General features: G+C 48.5%; 1 protein-coding gene across 12 annotated transcripts in view; it reads right to left on the minus strand.

The window, feature by feature from the left end:
- Positions 1–16,660, minus strand: part of GLT8D2 (glycosyltransferase 8 domain containing 2) — a 41,646-nt gene that overhangs the window by 5,532 nt on the left and 19,454 nt on the right. For 9 of the 12 annotated variants that reach the window (XM_051845842.2, XM_017342076.3, XM_070052781.1 and 6 more), the window contains 5 exons: positions 11,419–11,590; positions 4,903–5,020; positions 3,381–3,465; positions 2,765–2,877; positions 515–681 (listed from right to left, as the gene is read on the minus strand). In XM_051845842.2, the coding sequence (XP_051701802.2) occupies positions 515–681; positions 2,765–2,877; positions 3,381–3,465; positions 4,903–5,020; positions 11,419–11,590 (655 nt within the window). The remainder of the gene's footprint in view (positions 1–514; positions 682–2,764; positions 2,878–3,380; positions 3,466–4,902; positions 5,021–11,418; positions 11,591–16,660) is intronic. The other 3 variants (XM_070052788.1, XM_070052787.1, XM_070052784.1) reach the window with 1 other exon arrangement.

Raw genomic sequence — 16,660 nt, forward strand, 5'->3', positions numbered from 1 at the left:
AGTGAACCAATGGATGGAAGATCTTTCTCTCTCCTTCTCTCCCTCCATCTCTCTGTAACTGCCTTTCAAATAAATAAAATAAATTAAAAAAAAAAACACTTGAAATACAATGATATGATAATAGTGGTTGGGTTACAGTTATTTTTCTCTATTTTAAAACTTTGATAATGCAAAATTATCATTTAAAAATCAGCCTTAAAATGTAAAAGTGACTTTATAAAATAATCCTTAGAGACAAATTTTTCTAAGAAGGACAAATGACTAGGATAAATGTAGGTTTTCAATGGAAAATATTCAAGTCACTATAGGAAAATGCACGAGACTCCTCATTTCATGGCATCTTGGTTCCTCTGATGTCATTTGAGGAGAGATTCTTATCTACTGCCCCCATTTTCTTTCTCAACAGTGTTTCTGTAAGAAAGTGTGAAATGTTTCTAACCCCTGAGCTATGCATAAAAAATTAATGGAATCATTTGGTGCCCAAACATGGGAAAAACGGTGGGTCAACACATACTCCACATTTTTCTGCATCCATTTCTCCAGCTGTTTGGTGATACGCTGGTGCTTCCATTCCGTCATGTTGGCTACAATCACGCCGGGATTGAACGAGCAGGTGCTGGGGCTGATGCCAAGGTCCTTTATGGTCTTCTTCCGATAGTCCAGATAGCCCATGTATGTGTTCTAGGAAGAAATGAGACGTGCGTGCTTTGAACTGACAAGTCTTTCTGGAAAATGAACATTTTTGGAAACCACTGTGCTGTGTCTCTGAAGTTTCTTCCTTTCTCACTGGCCACTTCCTAGTCCTCCTTGCTGGTTTTCCCTCGTTTCTCTAAATGCCAAGTGTCCCAGATCTCAATCCCAGCACCTGTTCCTTCCCGAGTGCTAACGGCAGACAGCCTCCTCCCGGCTCTTGGCTCTAAACCCTGTCTGCTGGCAGCCTTGCCCTCTGTCTGGGTTCCAACTCCTGCTGCCTCTGCCAACTCCCTGTCTCCTTTTGGATGCCGACCAGGGCAGCTCCAGCTGACATGTAAAAATCGATCCTAATCCTATCCCAAACCTGCTTTCCTAATACCTGCCCCACCTCAGTGAGTGACAGGTCTGTCCTGGTTCCTTGGACGAAAGGCCGGGGGAGTTAGGTTATCCTCGACTTCTTCTCACTTGCCTCTGATCTAAACCTAGCAAATCCTGTTGCTCACACCTGCAAAATATGTCCGAAGTAACCACCACTTCTCTTGCCTCTCGTGCCGGTTCCATCACTGGCTTTCTGCAAGTTCCTCCTAACCAGTGTCCCTGCTTCCACCCTTAGTAACCCTACTCTGTCTCTGTGTCACTCACTTCCTCCAAGCCCCTTCTATGACTTTCCATCTCATTCACAGTAAAAGCCAGAGTTCCCCAAATGCCTGCCATGCCCTGTGCTGTCCAGCCACCATGACCCCTCCAATTTCTATCATTTACCCCCAGTCTCTCTGCTACAGCTACATGGGACACCTTTCACACACCAGGCATACCTCTGCCTCAGGACCTTTGCACTTCCTGTTGCTTATTCCTAGAACGTCTGCCCCCTCAATATCTGCAAAGGTGGTTCCCTCAACTCTTCCAGATGTGGGCACAAACCACCCCATCTCTGTCTACAGTCCCGCCTCCACTGTGATCCTTTGTTAAATAATTTACTTGTTTACTGTTTATCTTCCCACTGGCATGTAGGCTACACAAAGGCAGGAGCTCTGGCTTTGTTCACTATATTACCAGTACCGAAAACAGTGTCAGGCATTATTAAGCGCAGATAAGTAGTTGAATGAATGTAGGAGGAGGCCGGATGTACACTTTCATGCAAACGGACTGCCATGACCCACTTCAATACGGTGTTCTCAAATATGATTCGGGGTGCTGGGAATACTTGAGTACTTCCCATGTGCCAGGCGCTGCCCTCAGAGAGTCCCGCGCGTAACCTCGGTTCCTGCGTGCCTTCACTAATGTAATCCCCATACTAACCGTGCAAGGGAAGCACTGTTAGCACTTCTGTTTGACAAATGGTGGCAGGAAGAGGGGACGATTGCCTAAGCAATTTGCCTGCGGCCATGAAGATGGTAAGTGATGACAGCACCAAGATTTTCACAGAGTTGGATCCAGCCTTGGAACCCATACCCTGAGATGCCTTAAGTGTCACAACAATACATTTTGCTAGAAATTCTTTTGAAGGACAGCATTCAACTCCTAACACCTCACATTTCAAAGCTATTCCTTGGGTTTCAGCATTAGACATAAGTTCAGCTTCCCTTATTTCCACTAGGGTAACGGTGTCTATATCTTTGAATAAAGTCAACCCTTTCCCCTACTGAAAGGGGGTGGGGGGAGCAATGGGCAGAAATCTGCAAATAGCGATGTTTGGCAAGTCTCTCTTAGAGAACACATCTCTGACAGAGCGTGGCTAGGAGCAACCTAAATAAGTCTCATTTCTGGAGGATCTGCCCTACGCTACGCATTGGACATCACACTACTTCATCACAGCTCACAAAAACACAGCAAACCACTTCTTACCATTACCGTGGGACTTTGCAGGGTTAGAGTAACTCGCCCCAGAGTTGGTAAGGGATGGAGCTGGGGTAGGAACGAGAAGGCCAAACCGCAGCCCTGTTCTGGCCCCCTGCCCCCAGCAGCCCAGAAGGTGGGGCTTTCCAGGTGTACTCGGCACCCATTTCAAATTGCAGAGGAGCAGGCAGGGCCAAAGCAGCAGGGAGCCGGGTCTCCCAGGCCATGCCCCTACCTGGAGCCCAACCAGTCTGCTTATGTCCTGGGCAGAGGGCAAATCGCAGTCATCGGAGAAAGCTGCCGCGTGTCCCAGGGCCAAGGTGGTGTCGTACAGCTCTTGGATATCACCTGAGTTTAGAAATGTCAGCAGTTAAAATGCTTAGGCTGGACAGAGTCTCAGAATGTAAACAGTCCCTGGTGTTTCTACAGCGAAGACCACAAGATCTCGGACTTGGAGTGGTTCGGCGATTTGCTTAATAGCTTGCACCAGTGGGGAAAAAGACACTTGATAAGTCCAAATCTACACTCAGCGGGTTTGGCTTCTGTTGCTGTGCAGGCAGCACGCGCACGCTGCTTGTGTCTGCAGGTGGAAGCCAGAGGAAGCACCATGTAAACCATCAGAACTCAGAGCGTTCCTAAGCACACCGTCACCGTGCAGTGTAGGCACGTGGGGAAGGAAGGACAGAAATGCAACTAGATTGTCTAGGAAAGTACTAACGCCTGTTTGCAAAATATTTCCCACTTTGCAATCGTGCTGTGCCCCAAATTTAGTAAGCAAAATCGCTGGGGAACTAGCTGTAGGCAAAGCGAGCGCGCCTTCTCCAAGGGCTCTCGGCGCTCAGCGAGTGTACCTTGTACGATGACATCATCGTCCAGGTAGATGACTTTCTCGTGCTGCTGGATCAGCAGAGGGAGGTAAAATCGAACGAAGTTCAGCTGTCAAAACAAGAAAAGAAACCAGGCAGGTGGCTCAATGCCTTGTGGAGCCTCGGCCCAGACCACAGCCTCAGCTCAGCTCCAGGTTTGGAACAAAGAGCTGCAAAGATGCCTCTCCCGAGCCTCCCAGCGTCCCCGTGTTAGCCCCGGGGTTGAATCCAGCGCTGGCAGATCAGGGATTCCCTGGCCCTGAGCCCTCTATCACAGAGACTGCTGCTGCTCTCATCCCTGTGCGCTGTTGCGGCCGGGTCACGGGGGCCACCTGGGCGACCTTCGCGGGCACAATTTGCCTGCCTTCCCCCGTGTTCATTAATTTTGATAGCTGTCAACTAAATCGGCCGCAGACACGCAGGCACATGTGTCATTCCTCTGAGAAGTTCCAATGCTCTAGCGCCTTAACCACAAAAAGGTCGGAGACTGCGTTGCGGGAAGAGTTGTAAAGTTTTGTTTGGTGACGCCCTGGCTTCATCACCCCAGCCCAGCTCACACTCGGACAAATACCTGGAACCAGGGAAAGCGTGCGTGAGACACAGGGTGCTTCGAATGCAGTACATTTGCAAGGATGGATTGAAGGTGGGCGCGGTTTCTGTACAACTGCCACAGTGCCCCTCTTCTGGTCCCTTCTGTAAGAAGTCTTACAGTGAAATACCTTAAAATTTCCAATCCAAGAAAATACATTGCGTCTCCAGAAACGATGACCCTGCTCAATATGAGAAGGACATACTGCATCATGCCGTTTGTCCGCAGCTGCTAGGATACTCAGAGCTAGGACTGATGTGCAATCGTGCAATCGCAGTGCATACGCCAGGCTACGGGTCTGGGGTATTGTTTCTGGCCTCAGTACCTGGCCCACTTCCAGCTCCACCCCCACAGACACAATCACACACATAAATGCACCTTACGTGTTTAATGCTGCATTTTTTCTTTAGGAGCTTTATTATGCTTATGTATATGGTCTTAAATCCTTTCTGGAACAGGCGGTTTATAAATTACAAAGCGCAGAGGGGCAGGCGTTCGCTGTAGCAGTTAAGCTGGCAGTTCAGATGCCCGCATCCCATCAAAGTGCCTAGGTTCCAGTCCTGGCCCCACTCCCAGGTCCAGCTTCCTGCTAATGCACACTCCAGGAGGTGGCAGGCCACGCCTCAAGTTCTTGGGTCTCTGCCACCCACATGGGAGACCCAGATGGAGCTCCTGGCTCCTGGTTCTGCCTGACCCAGCACTGGATATCATGGGCGTTTGGGGATTGAACAGAAGGTAGACACCTCTGTTTCTCTCTTTCTACTTCAAAAATAATAAAAATAAAATAAGCAGAGTTTGGTGGAGAACTAACATTGTGAGGGTTCAAAATCCTTCCAGTTTCATGCTGGCAGTTACTGTTCCCCGTCGAACAAGGGCCTCCCCCAGGCCCGTCCCAGCACCTGCAGGATTCACACTCACAGGCTGCAGCAATTCCGGTCTTGAGGAGTCTGGTCTGATCTTCCCTTTGAGCACCATAGGGTTGAATTCCACGATCTTAAAGTTGATTTCTCTCAGTTTCGAATGTTCGATCCATTTCCTAGAGAGATGACAAAAAGCCCTCTAGTATACACTTCAGGTTCTTGGTTCTCTTCCTTGGGCCTATTGCTTCGGGATCCATCTATCACTTTTTTTTTTTTTTTTTAAGGTGTACTTATTTATTTGAAAGGCAGAGTTATGGAGAGGCAGTGGCAGAAAGAGAGAGAGAGAGAGATCTTCCATCCACTCCCTAAATGGCTGCAACAGCCAGGGCTGGGCCAGGACAAAGCCAGGAATCAGGAGCTTTTTCTGGGTCTTCCGCATGGGCACAGGGTCTCAAGGACTTGGGCCATCTTATACTGCTTTCCCAGGCACATTAGCAAAAAGCTGGATCAGAAGTGGAGCAGCCGGGACTTGAACCGGCACCCATGTGGGATGCCAGCACTGCAGGTGATGGCTATACCTGCTACAGCACAGCGCCAGCCCCCTCTATTGCCTCTTTAAAAAGGTAAAAATAAAATGTGTTTGGCCTATAACTCCTTCTGATTCTTTCCCCATCTGGTCTGGCTTGAATTTTTTTTTCCCCTCAGTCACATAACTCTTTCTGCAAAGGAAATGAAGCAGAATAGTAAAACCCAAATATCTCCCCAGATCCAGATAGTCTCCGCGGGACACTGGGAGAACAAAAGCATTCCTTCTTCTTCCTAAAGGAGCATCTGCAGCCCTCGGAATGATCTTGGCCACATGGTGACAGCTCTGGATCACGGGGAAGCAGGCCCCTCTGACCCCGCAACTCACACGAGAGGCATCCGCGCTCCGCTGTTTGCACTCCGCTGCCTTGAATTTGCCTTCTCCAGCCTCTGATCTTCTCCATCTGTCCTCCTTCAAAATGTTGGTCTCTTTCTCCACTTCCTCAGTCTAACAGTACATCTTTTATGCAGTCCATAATGAGTTTGTTGGTAGAAGTAATCTCAAAATGAAATTCCCAGCAATGATAGCTACATATGGTAACATCTGTTTGTTAAAATTTGACAAAAGAGGGGCTGGTATTGTGGTGCAGGGGGTTAAGTCACAGCCTGCAGCACCGGCATCCCACATGAACGACAATTCGAGCCCCAGGTACTCCACTTCTGATTCAGCTCCCTGCTAATGCACCATGGAAAGCAGCAGAAGATGGCCCAAGTACTTGGGCCCCTGCATCCACATGGGAGACCTGGATGGAGTGCCAGGCTTGTGGCTTCAGCCTGGCCCAGCCCCAGATGTTGTGGCCAGTTAGACAGTGAACCAATGGTTGGAAGATAATCTGTATGTATGTGTGTGTGTGCAACTCTGCCTACTAAATAAATAAATCTTTAATCTTATTTAATTTTTTTAACAAAAGGGGTAGGCATTGTGGCATACAGGATTAAGCTGCAGGTTAGGGTACCTGTATCCCATATCAGAATGCCTGGTTCAAGTCTGGGCTACTCCACACTTTTTTTTTTGAAAGTCAGAGAGAATTAGAGAAAGAGAGAAAGAGAGGTCATCCAAATGCTGGTTCACTCCATAAATGGCCTCAATGGCTGGAGCTGGGCCAGGCTGAAGTCAGGAGTTATCCAGGTCTCCCACATGAGTACAGGGGCCCAAGCACTTGGGCCATCTTCCACTGCGTTCCCAGGCCCTTAGCAAGGAGCTGTGTAGGAAGTAGAGCAACCAGGACAAATCCAGGGCCCATTTGGGATGCCAGCATTGCCAGCAGCAGCTTTACCCACTACACCACACACCGGCCCCTACTGCACACTTCCGATCCAGCTCTCTGTGGATGCACCTGACAGGTAGTGGATGATGGCCCACGTGTCTGAGTTCCTTCCACCTATGTGATAGACCCACATGGAGTTCCTGACTTCTGGCTTCAGCTTGGCCTGGCCCTGATTATTGAGGGATTTTGAGGAATGAACTCTCTCTCTGTCACTCTGCCTTTCAAATAAATAAATAAATCTTTTTAAAAATATAAAATCTACAAAAGAATTAAATCTGAACAAAATTCAGATCTACAAAATTTGAGCCATAAAAATTTATGGTGTAGGGGCCAGTGTGTTATAGCATTGTTGCACAGTGTATAAAGCCACTACCTGTGATGCCGGCGTCTCATATGGGTGCCAGTTCATGTCCTGGCTGTCCACTTCCAATCTAACTCCCTGTTAATGCACCTCAAAAAGCAGCAGAAGATGGCGTAAGTGCTTGTGCCTCTGCCACCCACATGGGACACCTGGATGAAGCTCCTGGCTTCAGACTGGACCAACCCTGGATGTTGGGGCCATTTGGAGAGTGAACCAGTGAATGGATGATCTCCCTCTCTCTCTCTCTCTCTCTGTAATGCTGCCTTTCAAATAAGTAAGTACGTAAGTAAGTAAGTGTTGCTGTGGATTGGTTCTGAGAGGAGGAGCATGGTGGGGACAAGAGACACAGAGTCACCACACAGACCCCAGGAGACTCATTTATTTCGGTTGGTACAGCAGCTTAAATAGCCAAGGCAGCCAATGTGGTCAAAGGGCAGTTTATGCCCTAACCAATCACAGCCTGTTGCCAGGCAGTATCCAAAGCCATCCAATCACAGCCTGTTGCCAGGCAGGCTCCGTTGCCAGGTGGGTTTCAAAGCCGTTCCTGAGTAGCTGATGCTCACTTCCCAGTGGCCATCTTGGCATGGCCTTCTCATTCCACCACAAGTAAGTAAGTAAGCAAGTAAATATTTATTTATTTATTTGAAAGAGTTACACAGAGAGAGAGAGGAGAGGCAGAGAGAGAGAGGTCTTCCATCCACTGGTTCACTCCCCAATTGCCGCAAAAGCCGGAGCTGGGCTGATCTGAAGCCAGGAATCAGGAGCTTCCTCCAGGCCTCCCATGCCAGTGCAGGGGCCCAAGGACTTGAGCCATCTTTTACTGCTTTCCCAGGCCATAGCAGAGAGCTGGATCAGAAGCAGAGCAGCTGAGCAGCCAGGACTCAAACTAGCGCTTATATAGGATGCCGGCACTGCAGGTGGTGGCTTTACCCACTACACCACAGCACCAGCCCCAATAAATAAATCTTAAAAACTATGGTAGTGTCAGCCGGCGCCGTGGCTCAATAGGCTAATCCTCCACCTTGCGGCGCCGGCACACCGGGTTCTAGTCCCGGTCGGGGCACCGGATTCTGTCCCGGTTGCCCCTCTTCCAGGCCAGCTCTCTGCTATGGCCAGGGAGTGCAGTGGAGGATGGCCCAGGTGCTTGGGCCCTGCACTCCATGGGAGACCAGGAAAAGCACCTGGATCCTGGCTCCTGCCATCGGATCAGCGCAGTGCGCCGGCTGCAGCGGCGGCCATTGGAGGGTGAACCAACGGCAAAGGAGGACCTTTCTCTCTCTGTCTCTCTCTCTCACTGTCCACTCTGTCTATCAAAAATTAAAAATAAATAAATAAAAAGGAAGACCTTTCTCTCTGTCTCTCTCACTGTCCACTCTGCCTGTCAAAAAAAAAAAAAAAAAACCTATGGTAGTGTCAATTAGGAAAAGATAGACAACCCAACAGAAAAATAGGCAAGAGATTTGAAAATGTACTTCTAAATAGCCAAACTAAGCAGGAAGAGAGCTCAACCACATTTACATAAAGAAACTTCAGATTTAAACCACAATGAGATACCACCTGGAACCCATCTGAATAGCGAAGTTAAAAACACTGATGACACTAACTGTCAGTGAGGATGTGCTAGTTGTTCTGTGAGTGTGCTTCTTTTGTGATGACTCACTAAACTGTACTCTGGATTGATGATTTTTTTTCCTTAGCCTGTGCTAAGCACAGGCTTAGCTAAGCACAGGCCTGTGCTAAGGCACCTCTTCTTCTTCTTTTTTTTTTTTTTTTATTATTTATTTTAAAGGCATAATGATGGAGGAAGGGAGGGAGAGAGGAAGGGAGAGTGGGAGGGAGAGGGAGAGAGAGAGGGAGAGAGGGAGAGAGGGAGAGAGAGAGAGAGAGAGAGAGGGAGAGAGGGACAGAGGGACAGAGGGACAGAGGGACAGAGAGAGAGGGATGTTACATCCACTGTTTCACTCCCCAAATGAGTGCAAGAGCTAGTGCTGCACCAAGCCAAAGCCGGGAGCCTGGAAGCCCAGCCAGGTCTCCCACATGGGTGGCAGGAACTCAGGTACTTGAGCCATCGTGCACTGCTTCCCAGGCGCATGAACCGGGAGCTGGACCGAAAGTGGAGTAGCACGCACTCCGATGTGGTACACACCACATTAGTGTCACACACCAGCCCCTAAACACTGGATTTATATAATTTTGTTTTTGTGTCCTACTTCAATGAAAATAGCTTTTAAATTATGTAAAAGTGGGGAGAGGGACTAGAAAGCCAAGAACCAGGCAACAGCCCCACCCAGAACTCATGCGTTTTGTTAAGTACACAGCCTTGCTTGGAACTTGCTTCTCATGCATCCTTTTGGGTTCGGTCATCTGGTTTTCACACTCACAGAGATTTAAAGGACACTGACATCTAGTTACGTGGATCACCAGCAGCAATAACTGATAAGGAGAGTAAGAAGTGAGACAGAAAACCTAGAAAACACACACAAGCCCTCAAAGGCCACAGCCACCACGGCCGTGCTGCTCTCCCAGAAGGCTGCATTCACCAAGTTGTGAACATCTTTGTGTGTATAGTGTCAGCAAGGAACCATCAGGAACATTTCCCTGCAACAGATGGAGTGGTTCTGTTTAATCTGTGGCAGCCTGATGAGTGAAAACTATGTCATTGTTGTTTTAATTCTCATTTCCCTTACTTATCACATAGAACATCTTTCCATGTTTGTTGATCGTTTATATTTTTTCCTGCAGGTTATCTATTCATATTCTATGCCCATTTTCTACTAAATGCTTATATTTCATAATCCTTTGTCTATAATACATGTTGAAACTATCTTTCCTAATAGATTAAGTGCTCAATTTTAAATAGCATTTTTCATAATTTAAAAGTCTAAAATGCTGTACAATCAAATCTGTTCTTTTTTTCTTATGATTTTTGAGCTCAAGATACTTGCCAAACTAAGATTATATAATTATCCTTTAAGATTGCATTTAAAATTCAATTTTCTGCTTATTCCTCTTTAATCCAACTCCAGTTTTTAGTGTAGTTTGTGGTAGAAAAAAAGATCACTTTGCTGTTCAGAAGTTATAATTAATGACAATTCTGAGCCATATTAAAATGGTTAAGTAGGAGAGGGCATTGGGCTCAGTGCTTAAGACATTGTGTGGGGCCGGCGCCGCGGCTCACTAGGCTAATCCTCCGCCTTGCAGCGCCGGCACACCGGGTTCTAGTTCCAGTCAGGGCACCAGATTCTGTCCCGGTTGCCCCTCTTCCAGGCCAGCTCTCTGCTGTGGCCAGGGAGTGCAGTGGAGGATGGCCGAAGTGCTTGGGTCCTGCACCCCATGGGAGACCAGGAGAAGCACCTGGCTCCTGCCATCAGATCAGTGCGGTGCGCTGGCCGCGGCAGCCATTGGAGGGTGAACCAACAGCAAAGGAAGACCTTTCTCTCTGTCTCTCTCTCTCACTATCCACTCTGCCTGTCAAAAAAAAAAAAAAAAAAGACACTGTGTGGGATGTTTGAGTCCTGGCTCCTCCCTTCCACCCAGCTTCCTGCTAATGTGCTTGGGGGAGGCAGCAGTGATGGTTCAAGTATTTGGGTCCCTGCCACCCACATCCTGGTCCCTGGCTTCAGCCTAGCCCAGACCTGGCTGTGGTGGGTATCTGTGAAGTGGACCAGAAAATTGGAGATATCGCTCTGCTTTTCAAATAAAATTAAACAAAACATTTTAATGGCTAAATGGTATAAATATTCTGCCCAGTAAGAAACAGAGAAGAGAGAACCCATTTTTGAAAGAGAAGCTCCTACAAGCTGCAGACGGCCTGGGATCCTCCGTGCGTTCACCAGCCTCCTCTGTAGCAACACAGCACCCTGCCAGACAGGGACTCCTTGGGTCAGTGGGCAAACCTCAAGACATCCCCCTATTAATTTAAGTTTGTTTCATTTATTTGACATGAAGAGTTACAGAGAGAGAGAGACAAAGAAAGACTTTTCATCCTCTGGTTCACCTCCTAATTTGCTGCAATGGCCAGGGCTGGGCCAAGCCCAAGTCAGGACCCAGGAATTCCATCCAGGTCTCCTATGTGGGTAGCAGAGGCACAAGGACTTGGGCCATCATCCGCTGCCTTCCCAGCTGCATTAGTGGGGAGCCGGACCAGAAACAGAGCAGCAGGACTCGCCCTGGCACTCGGATATGGGATGCCAGCGTTGCAGGTGGCAGCTTAACTCACTGTGCCATGGCCCTGGCCCCTGCCCTTGTTAATTCTAGCAATTATCAATCTGAAAAAAAAAAAAAGGAAGTGGTGCACTTAAGGAAAGATACGAAAGATTCACAGACAGTAGAAAGCCCCCCAACCTGTCACACAAATTACCGAATGCGAGTCAGCGTGTTCCGGAGTCCAACTACGTAGAACAGAATGTTGGCGTCGGTGTTGCTGTAGATGCTGTTGATGGCGGCCATGGCAGCACCCATCCTCCCTGCTGCCGCGCAGATCACCACAGGGATCTCCTCCTCCACTTCCTCAGGCGTCTCCGAGTCGTCGTCTGGAAGACAAATCGGGGGCTTAGAGCAGCAAGGATCCCACAGTGCAGTCTCCCATGCGCCTGTGGTTGGACAGCACAGTGTGGAAGGGATTGCTGATTTTTCTCCAATATCCAGTTTCTCCTTCTTCCCTTAGAAAAAAATGTTGGCCAGCCATCATTGTGGCGCAGTGGATTAAGTCGCCGCCCGCAACATTGGCGTCCCATGCAGGCACCAGTTCGACTCCCAGCTGCGCTGCTTCTGATCCAGCGTCCTGCTAATAAGGCTGGAAAAGCAGTTCAGGGGGCCCCCACACCCTTGTGGGAGACTTGGATGGAGCTCCAGGCTCCTGGCATCAGTGTGGCCCAGCCCAGGCTGTTGTGGCCATTTGGGGAGTGAACCAGATTTAGGATCCATCTCTCTCTCTCTCTCTCTCTCCCTCTCCCTCTCCCTCTCCCTCTCCCTCTCCCTCTCCCTCTCCCTCTCCTTCCTCTGTCACTCTGCCTTTCAAATAAATAGAAGCAAAGCAAAGCACGATGGGGCTTTTGCTGCATATAAACCACTCACTAAGACTATTTTCCCAGACTCCCTTGCAGCTCCATGTGATCAAGTTCAGACCCATGGGATGTTACTTCAAGTAATGTGTACAGGGACTGGATCTGCCTGACCAAGGAATCTGCTTACCCGTGTTCCCCTTCCCCCTCCCCATCAGCTGGAATGTCGATACGGCAGCCAGAATTACAGCAGTCATCTTAAACCCCAAGAGGGAAGCCACCTGTTGAGGACACCAAAACCTTAAGACAAAACGGATCTTGATGGGGATGATGGTGGGGCTGACACCCCTCCGTCACCGCACAGAGCAAACAAACTTCTATTTTGCTTACATGGCTGTTGATCTGGAGCTCTTTTACAAGGGCCAGACAAACACAGACACACAGAGCTGGAAAACGAAGAGCTCATTGGCTCGACAGTCCTCCACACCACCCTGGGCCAGAACCTTTACCTTCTCCATGCAGCTACAGAACACACTGCTGCTCCTGTGCCTCCCCTCCCCAGGCAGGTGAGATTAAGGAGGAAAATGAAAGCACATGAGCAACACCCAAGGTGAATGATGGACTGTTCTTTTGAGCATGGGGAAGAGGCCAAATGCTAACGCCATAGCATCATGCTGTGGTATTAGACTTTCAGGGATGAAGAATAACCCTGTCTGGTGTGCAGGGCATCCACTGTCAAATGCCCACCTGATTTTCCTGAAAGCTCTCTCTCTGTAGATAGCTTCCAGCAGAAACTCTTCCATTCAGGCCCAGGGTGGTCTAGCCGATATTTCATTCAACAAGCCGTGGTTGACACAAAACACCAGTACTGTGCTTTGTGTAATTTAAGAAACACGAAACCAGCCCCCTTTTCTCCTCCCATGTCTTTCCCACCAGTTCAAGAAGGCATCTGAAATTTCTATGACTAGAATATTCTGGATTTTCAGGATTATTTACTGACATGAGAGAGTGCTCATAATATGTGAGTACTGACAAGAGGAGGAAATATAGCCTGCACTGTGGTGCAGCGGGTTAACGCCCTGGCCTGAAGCACCGGCATCCCATATGTGCACCGGTTCTAGTCCCAGCTGCTCCACTTCCAATCCAGCTCTCTGCTATGGCCTGGGAAAGCAGTAGAAGATGGCCCAAGTCCTTGGACCCCTGTACCCACACGGGAGACCCGGAAGAAGCTCCTGGCTCATGGCTTCAGATCAGCACAGCTCCGGCTTTTCGGCCATTTGGGGAGTGAACCAGCAGAAGGAAGACCTCTCTCTCTCTCTATCTGCTTCTCCTGTGTAACTCTGACTTTCAAATAAATAAATCTTTTTTTTTTAAAAAAGAGGAGGAAATACAAAATGCTCTCTAGTAGTTGATCCCAATGCGATACATGCATTTTTTCAATGTATCTACATTTATTTATGGAATTGTGAGCAATTTTAATTCTTATATTTTCCAAATTATCTAATCATAAGCTATTTTTTAAAGATTTATTTATTTATTTGAAATGCAGAGATGCAGAGAGAGAAGGAAAGAGAGAGAGAGAGAGATCTTCCATCCACTGGTTTACTCCCCAAATAGCCACATCAGCTGGGGCTAGGTCAGGCCAAAACCAGGAGCCCGGAGCCTCTTGGGTGCAGCGGCCCAAGCACTTGGGTCATCCTCAGCTGCCTTCCCAGGCCATTATCAGGGAGCTGGATGGTAAGTGGAGCATCCGGGACCAAACCTGCACGCCACAGAGCCCGCCACAGAGCCAAGTTATCTTGTAAATAAGCAGCTCCTCAGGGATTGCTCTTTTTGGCCTCAGCTGGGATCCTGGAAGGCCCCCAGTCCTGTGGCATTTTACCTGGGGGCAGTCAAGTGATCTGCCTGAAATGCAGATTTGTGCTTCTTTATTGCCTATGCAGTTCCTTAAAGGTAAAGCCGCACTTCTTGGTCTGTCTCCCACGGTCCCTCCCGAGCCATTGCCTGCTCACTTCCCCAGCTTTGCTGGCTTCTACTACAGTAACACCACACTACTCGGGGCTCTCTGAGTAACACCCCACGCTGTCTGTCACCTCTGTGTCTCTGCACACACTCTTCCTGATGCCTGGAATGCTCTTTGAATCCTTTCCTGCATGGCTCTTTTCTATTCATTCAAATGGCAGTACAGGTGCCTCTAACAGCTCCATACACAAACCAGCGTATCCCTTCATCATCACCTTGTGGTTGGATGTAGCAGCTGCATTGCCATTTATTTGGATGCCTGTCTTTCCTTTCTCTCCTATTCTGATAGTTGCACTGTGAGGACAGGGATGGTATCTCGTTCATCTGTACCCTTTGCATCTATCCTAGTGTGTGTGGCACACAGTCAACTCTAGTTACGTGTGGATGGAAGAATGGATGGAGGGATGGGTTTATTAGACACTATTATTTGAGCACTTACCACACTGAACTGTGAGAATTTATTTATGTGTCTGTCTACCCCACTGGACCATAAACTCATCTTATTATACCATAGAGTTTGGCATCTTGGAAATACATAATAAAAGTTTGCTGAAAGGAGCTAAATTGGACCAATGGCTTGGCCCTAAAGAACTGGATCATGGAAGACTGATTCGTGGGCTATGCCTAAGAGCAAAGAGACAAGAAAGGGTTGAGAAGCTGGGGCAAAGCCTGACTGCTAAGCTAGGGGAAGGCTTTCAGCAGGCAGCATGAGGTAGGAAGGTATCCTCCTGAAAGAGGGGTGCCCCAAGGAAGGTCAGACATTGAGTGCACAGCTCTGCGGCAGACACCCCGCCCTGCCTCCACCAGTCAGAGAAGCTGGGCGCATCCTCAGCCAAAACACAGCTCTCGCCCAAGCAGTCTCTCCTGGACAGGATGGAGAATGAAGGGCACTGGGGAAATGCAAGGGAAGGCTTGCAACTGTAGATTCTTCCCCAATGCCCTGTTCTCGCAGCTTCTTCAGGCATCATCTGTTGTACTATCTGTATCCATGGTACTCACTGGTACCTGGGCCAACCTGTTCAAAGATTTGGCTATGGAAAACCATCTGGTACCTAACAACACTAGAGAACATAACAATGATGACAGATTGGACTGGAAGGGGCACTGCCTTAATTTACTCCCACAAGCCAAGCCTAATCCTAGAAGAGGTGAAATGTCTGCTCTTTCAAGGCCAAAACTCAGAAGGCCATTTCAAAAAGGACTGTTTTAGCCAAAGGCAGTAACTAACCCTGCCCCTAATAGGACAGAAGTGAGTCACCAGATGCTCATTGTAAGGAAATGATCAAAAGACTACAGGGCAGGCCAGCACTGTGATGCAGTGGGTTAATTCTCCGCCTGTGGTGCTGGCATCCCATATGGGCACCGGTTCTAGTCCCAGCTGCTCCTCTTCTGATCCAGCACTGTGCTATGGCCTGGGAAAGCAGTAGAAGATGGCTCATGTCCTTGGGCCGCTGCACCCACATGGGAGACCTGGAGGAAGATCCTGGCTCCTGGCTTCAGATCAGCACAGCTCTGGCCAATGAGGCCATTTAGGGAGTGAATCAGTGGATGAAAGACCTTTCTCTCTGTCTCTCCCTCTCCCTGTCTGTAAATCTACCTCTCAAATAAATAAATAAAATCTTAAAAAAAAAAAAAAAAAAAGAAGAAGACTACAGGGACCGTCATTGTCGGGAGGTCACACAGAATGGCTCCAGGCTTTTGTTCATGATACAACTTCACCAGGCTTCTGAACGTTAACTTATCACGCTAGTTCCTTGAATTAATGTTTTTAACATTATAAAAATTAATCCGTACTTCATGAAAAAATTCCAGCCCAAACAGAAGAGTATCTGACAAATCGTGACTATGTTTTTTTTAAATCTTTCCACTCTCGGGCCGGCACCGCGGCTCACTAGGCTAATCCTCCACCTAGCGGCGCCGGCACACCGGGTTCTAGTCCCGGTAGGGCGCCAGATTCTGTCCCGGTTGCCCCTCTTCCAGGCCAGCTCTCTGCTGTGGCCAGGGAGTGCAGTGGAGGAAGGCCCAAGTCCCCATGGGAGACCAGGATAAGCACCTGGCTCCTGGCTCCTGCCATCGGATCAGCGCGGTGCGCCGGCCGCAGCACGCCAGCCGCGGCAGCCATTGGAGGGTGAACCAATGGCAAAGGAAGACCTTTCTCTCTGTCTCTCTCTCTCTCACTGTCCACTCTGCCTGTCAAAAAAAAAAAATCTTTCCACTCTCATTCTAAAGGCAGACCTGTGTCAGCGGCACAGTGTATGTCCCCAAACCCTTCTTCAGGCAAACACATAAGTAAGGGGCATATATATCATACAGCTATATTTTTTAAAGCCAAATTGAAATCATACTTTGTCATACTTCTCTGCCATTTGCTTTTCCCACTGAACCTACTATGAACCTGGTGCCTGGTCAACACTACACACTTCTGAATGGAATTTTGTTTACGCTGATTCATTTTTACTTTAACACTGAACAGATTAAACAAGACACTGGTTCCCATCTGTGTGGTCCACACGCTTTATTTATCTGTAGATGGCTGATGGTGATGGATCGGTCAGGATGTGCACTTCCGTGCGGCTG

The sequence above is a fragment of the Oryctolagus cuniculus genome, chromosome 11 (genome assembly GCF_964237555.1).
Source record: "Oryctolagus cuniculus chromosome 11, mOryCun1.1, whole genome shotgun sequence".
Classification (NCBI taxonomy): domain Eukaryota; kingdom Metazoa; phylum Chordata; class Mammalia; order Lagomorpha; family Leporidae; genus Oryctolagus; species Oryctolagus cuniculus.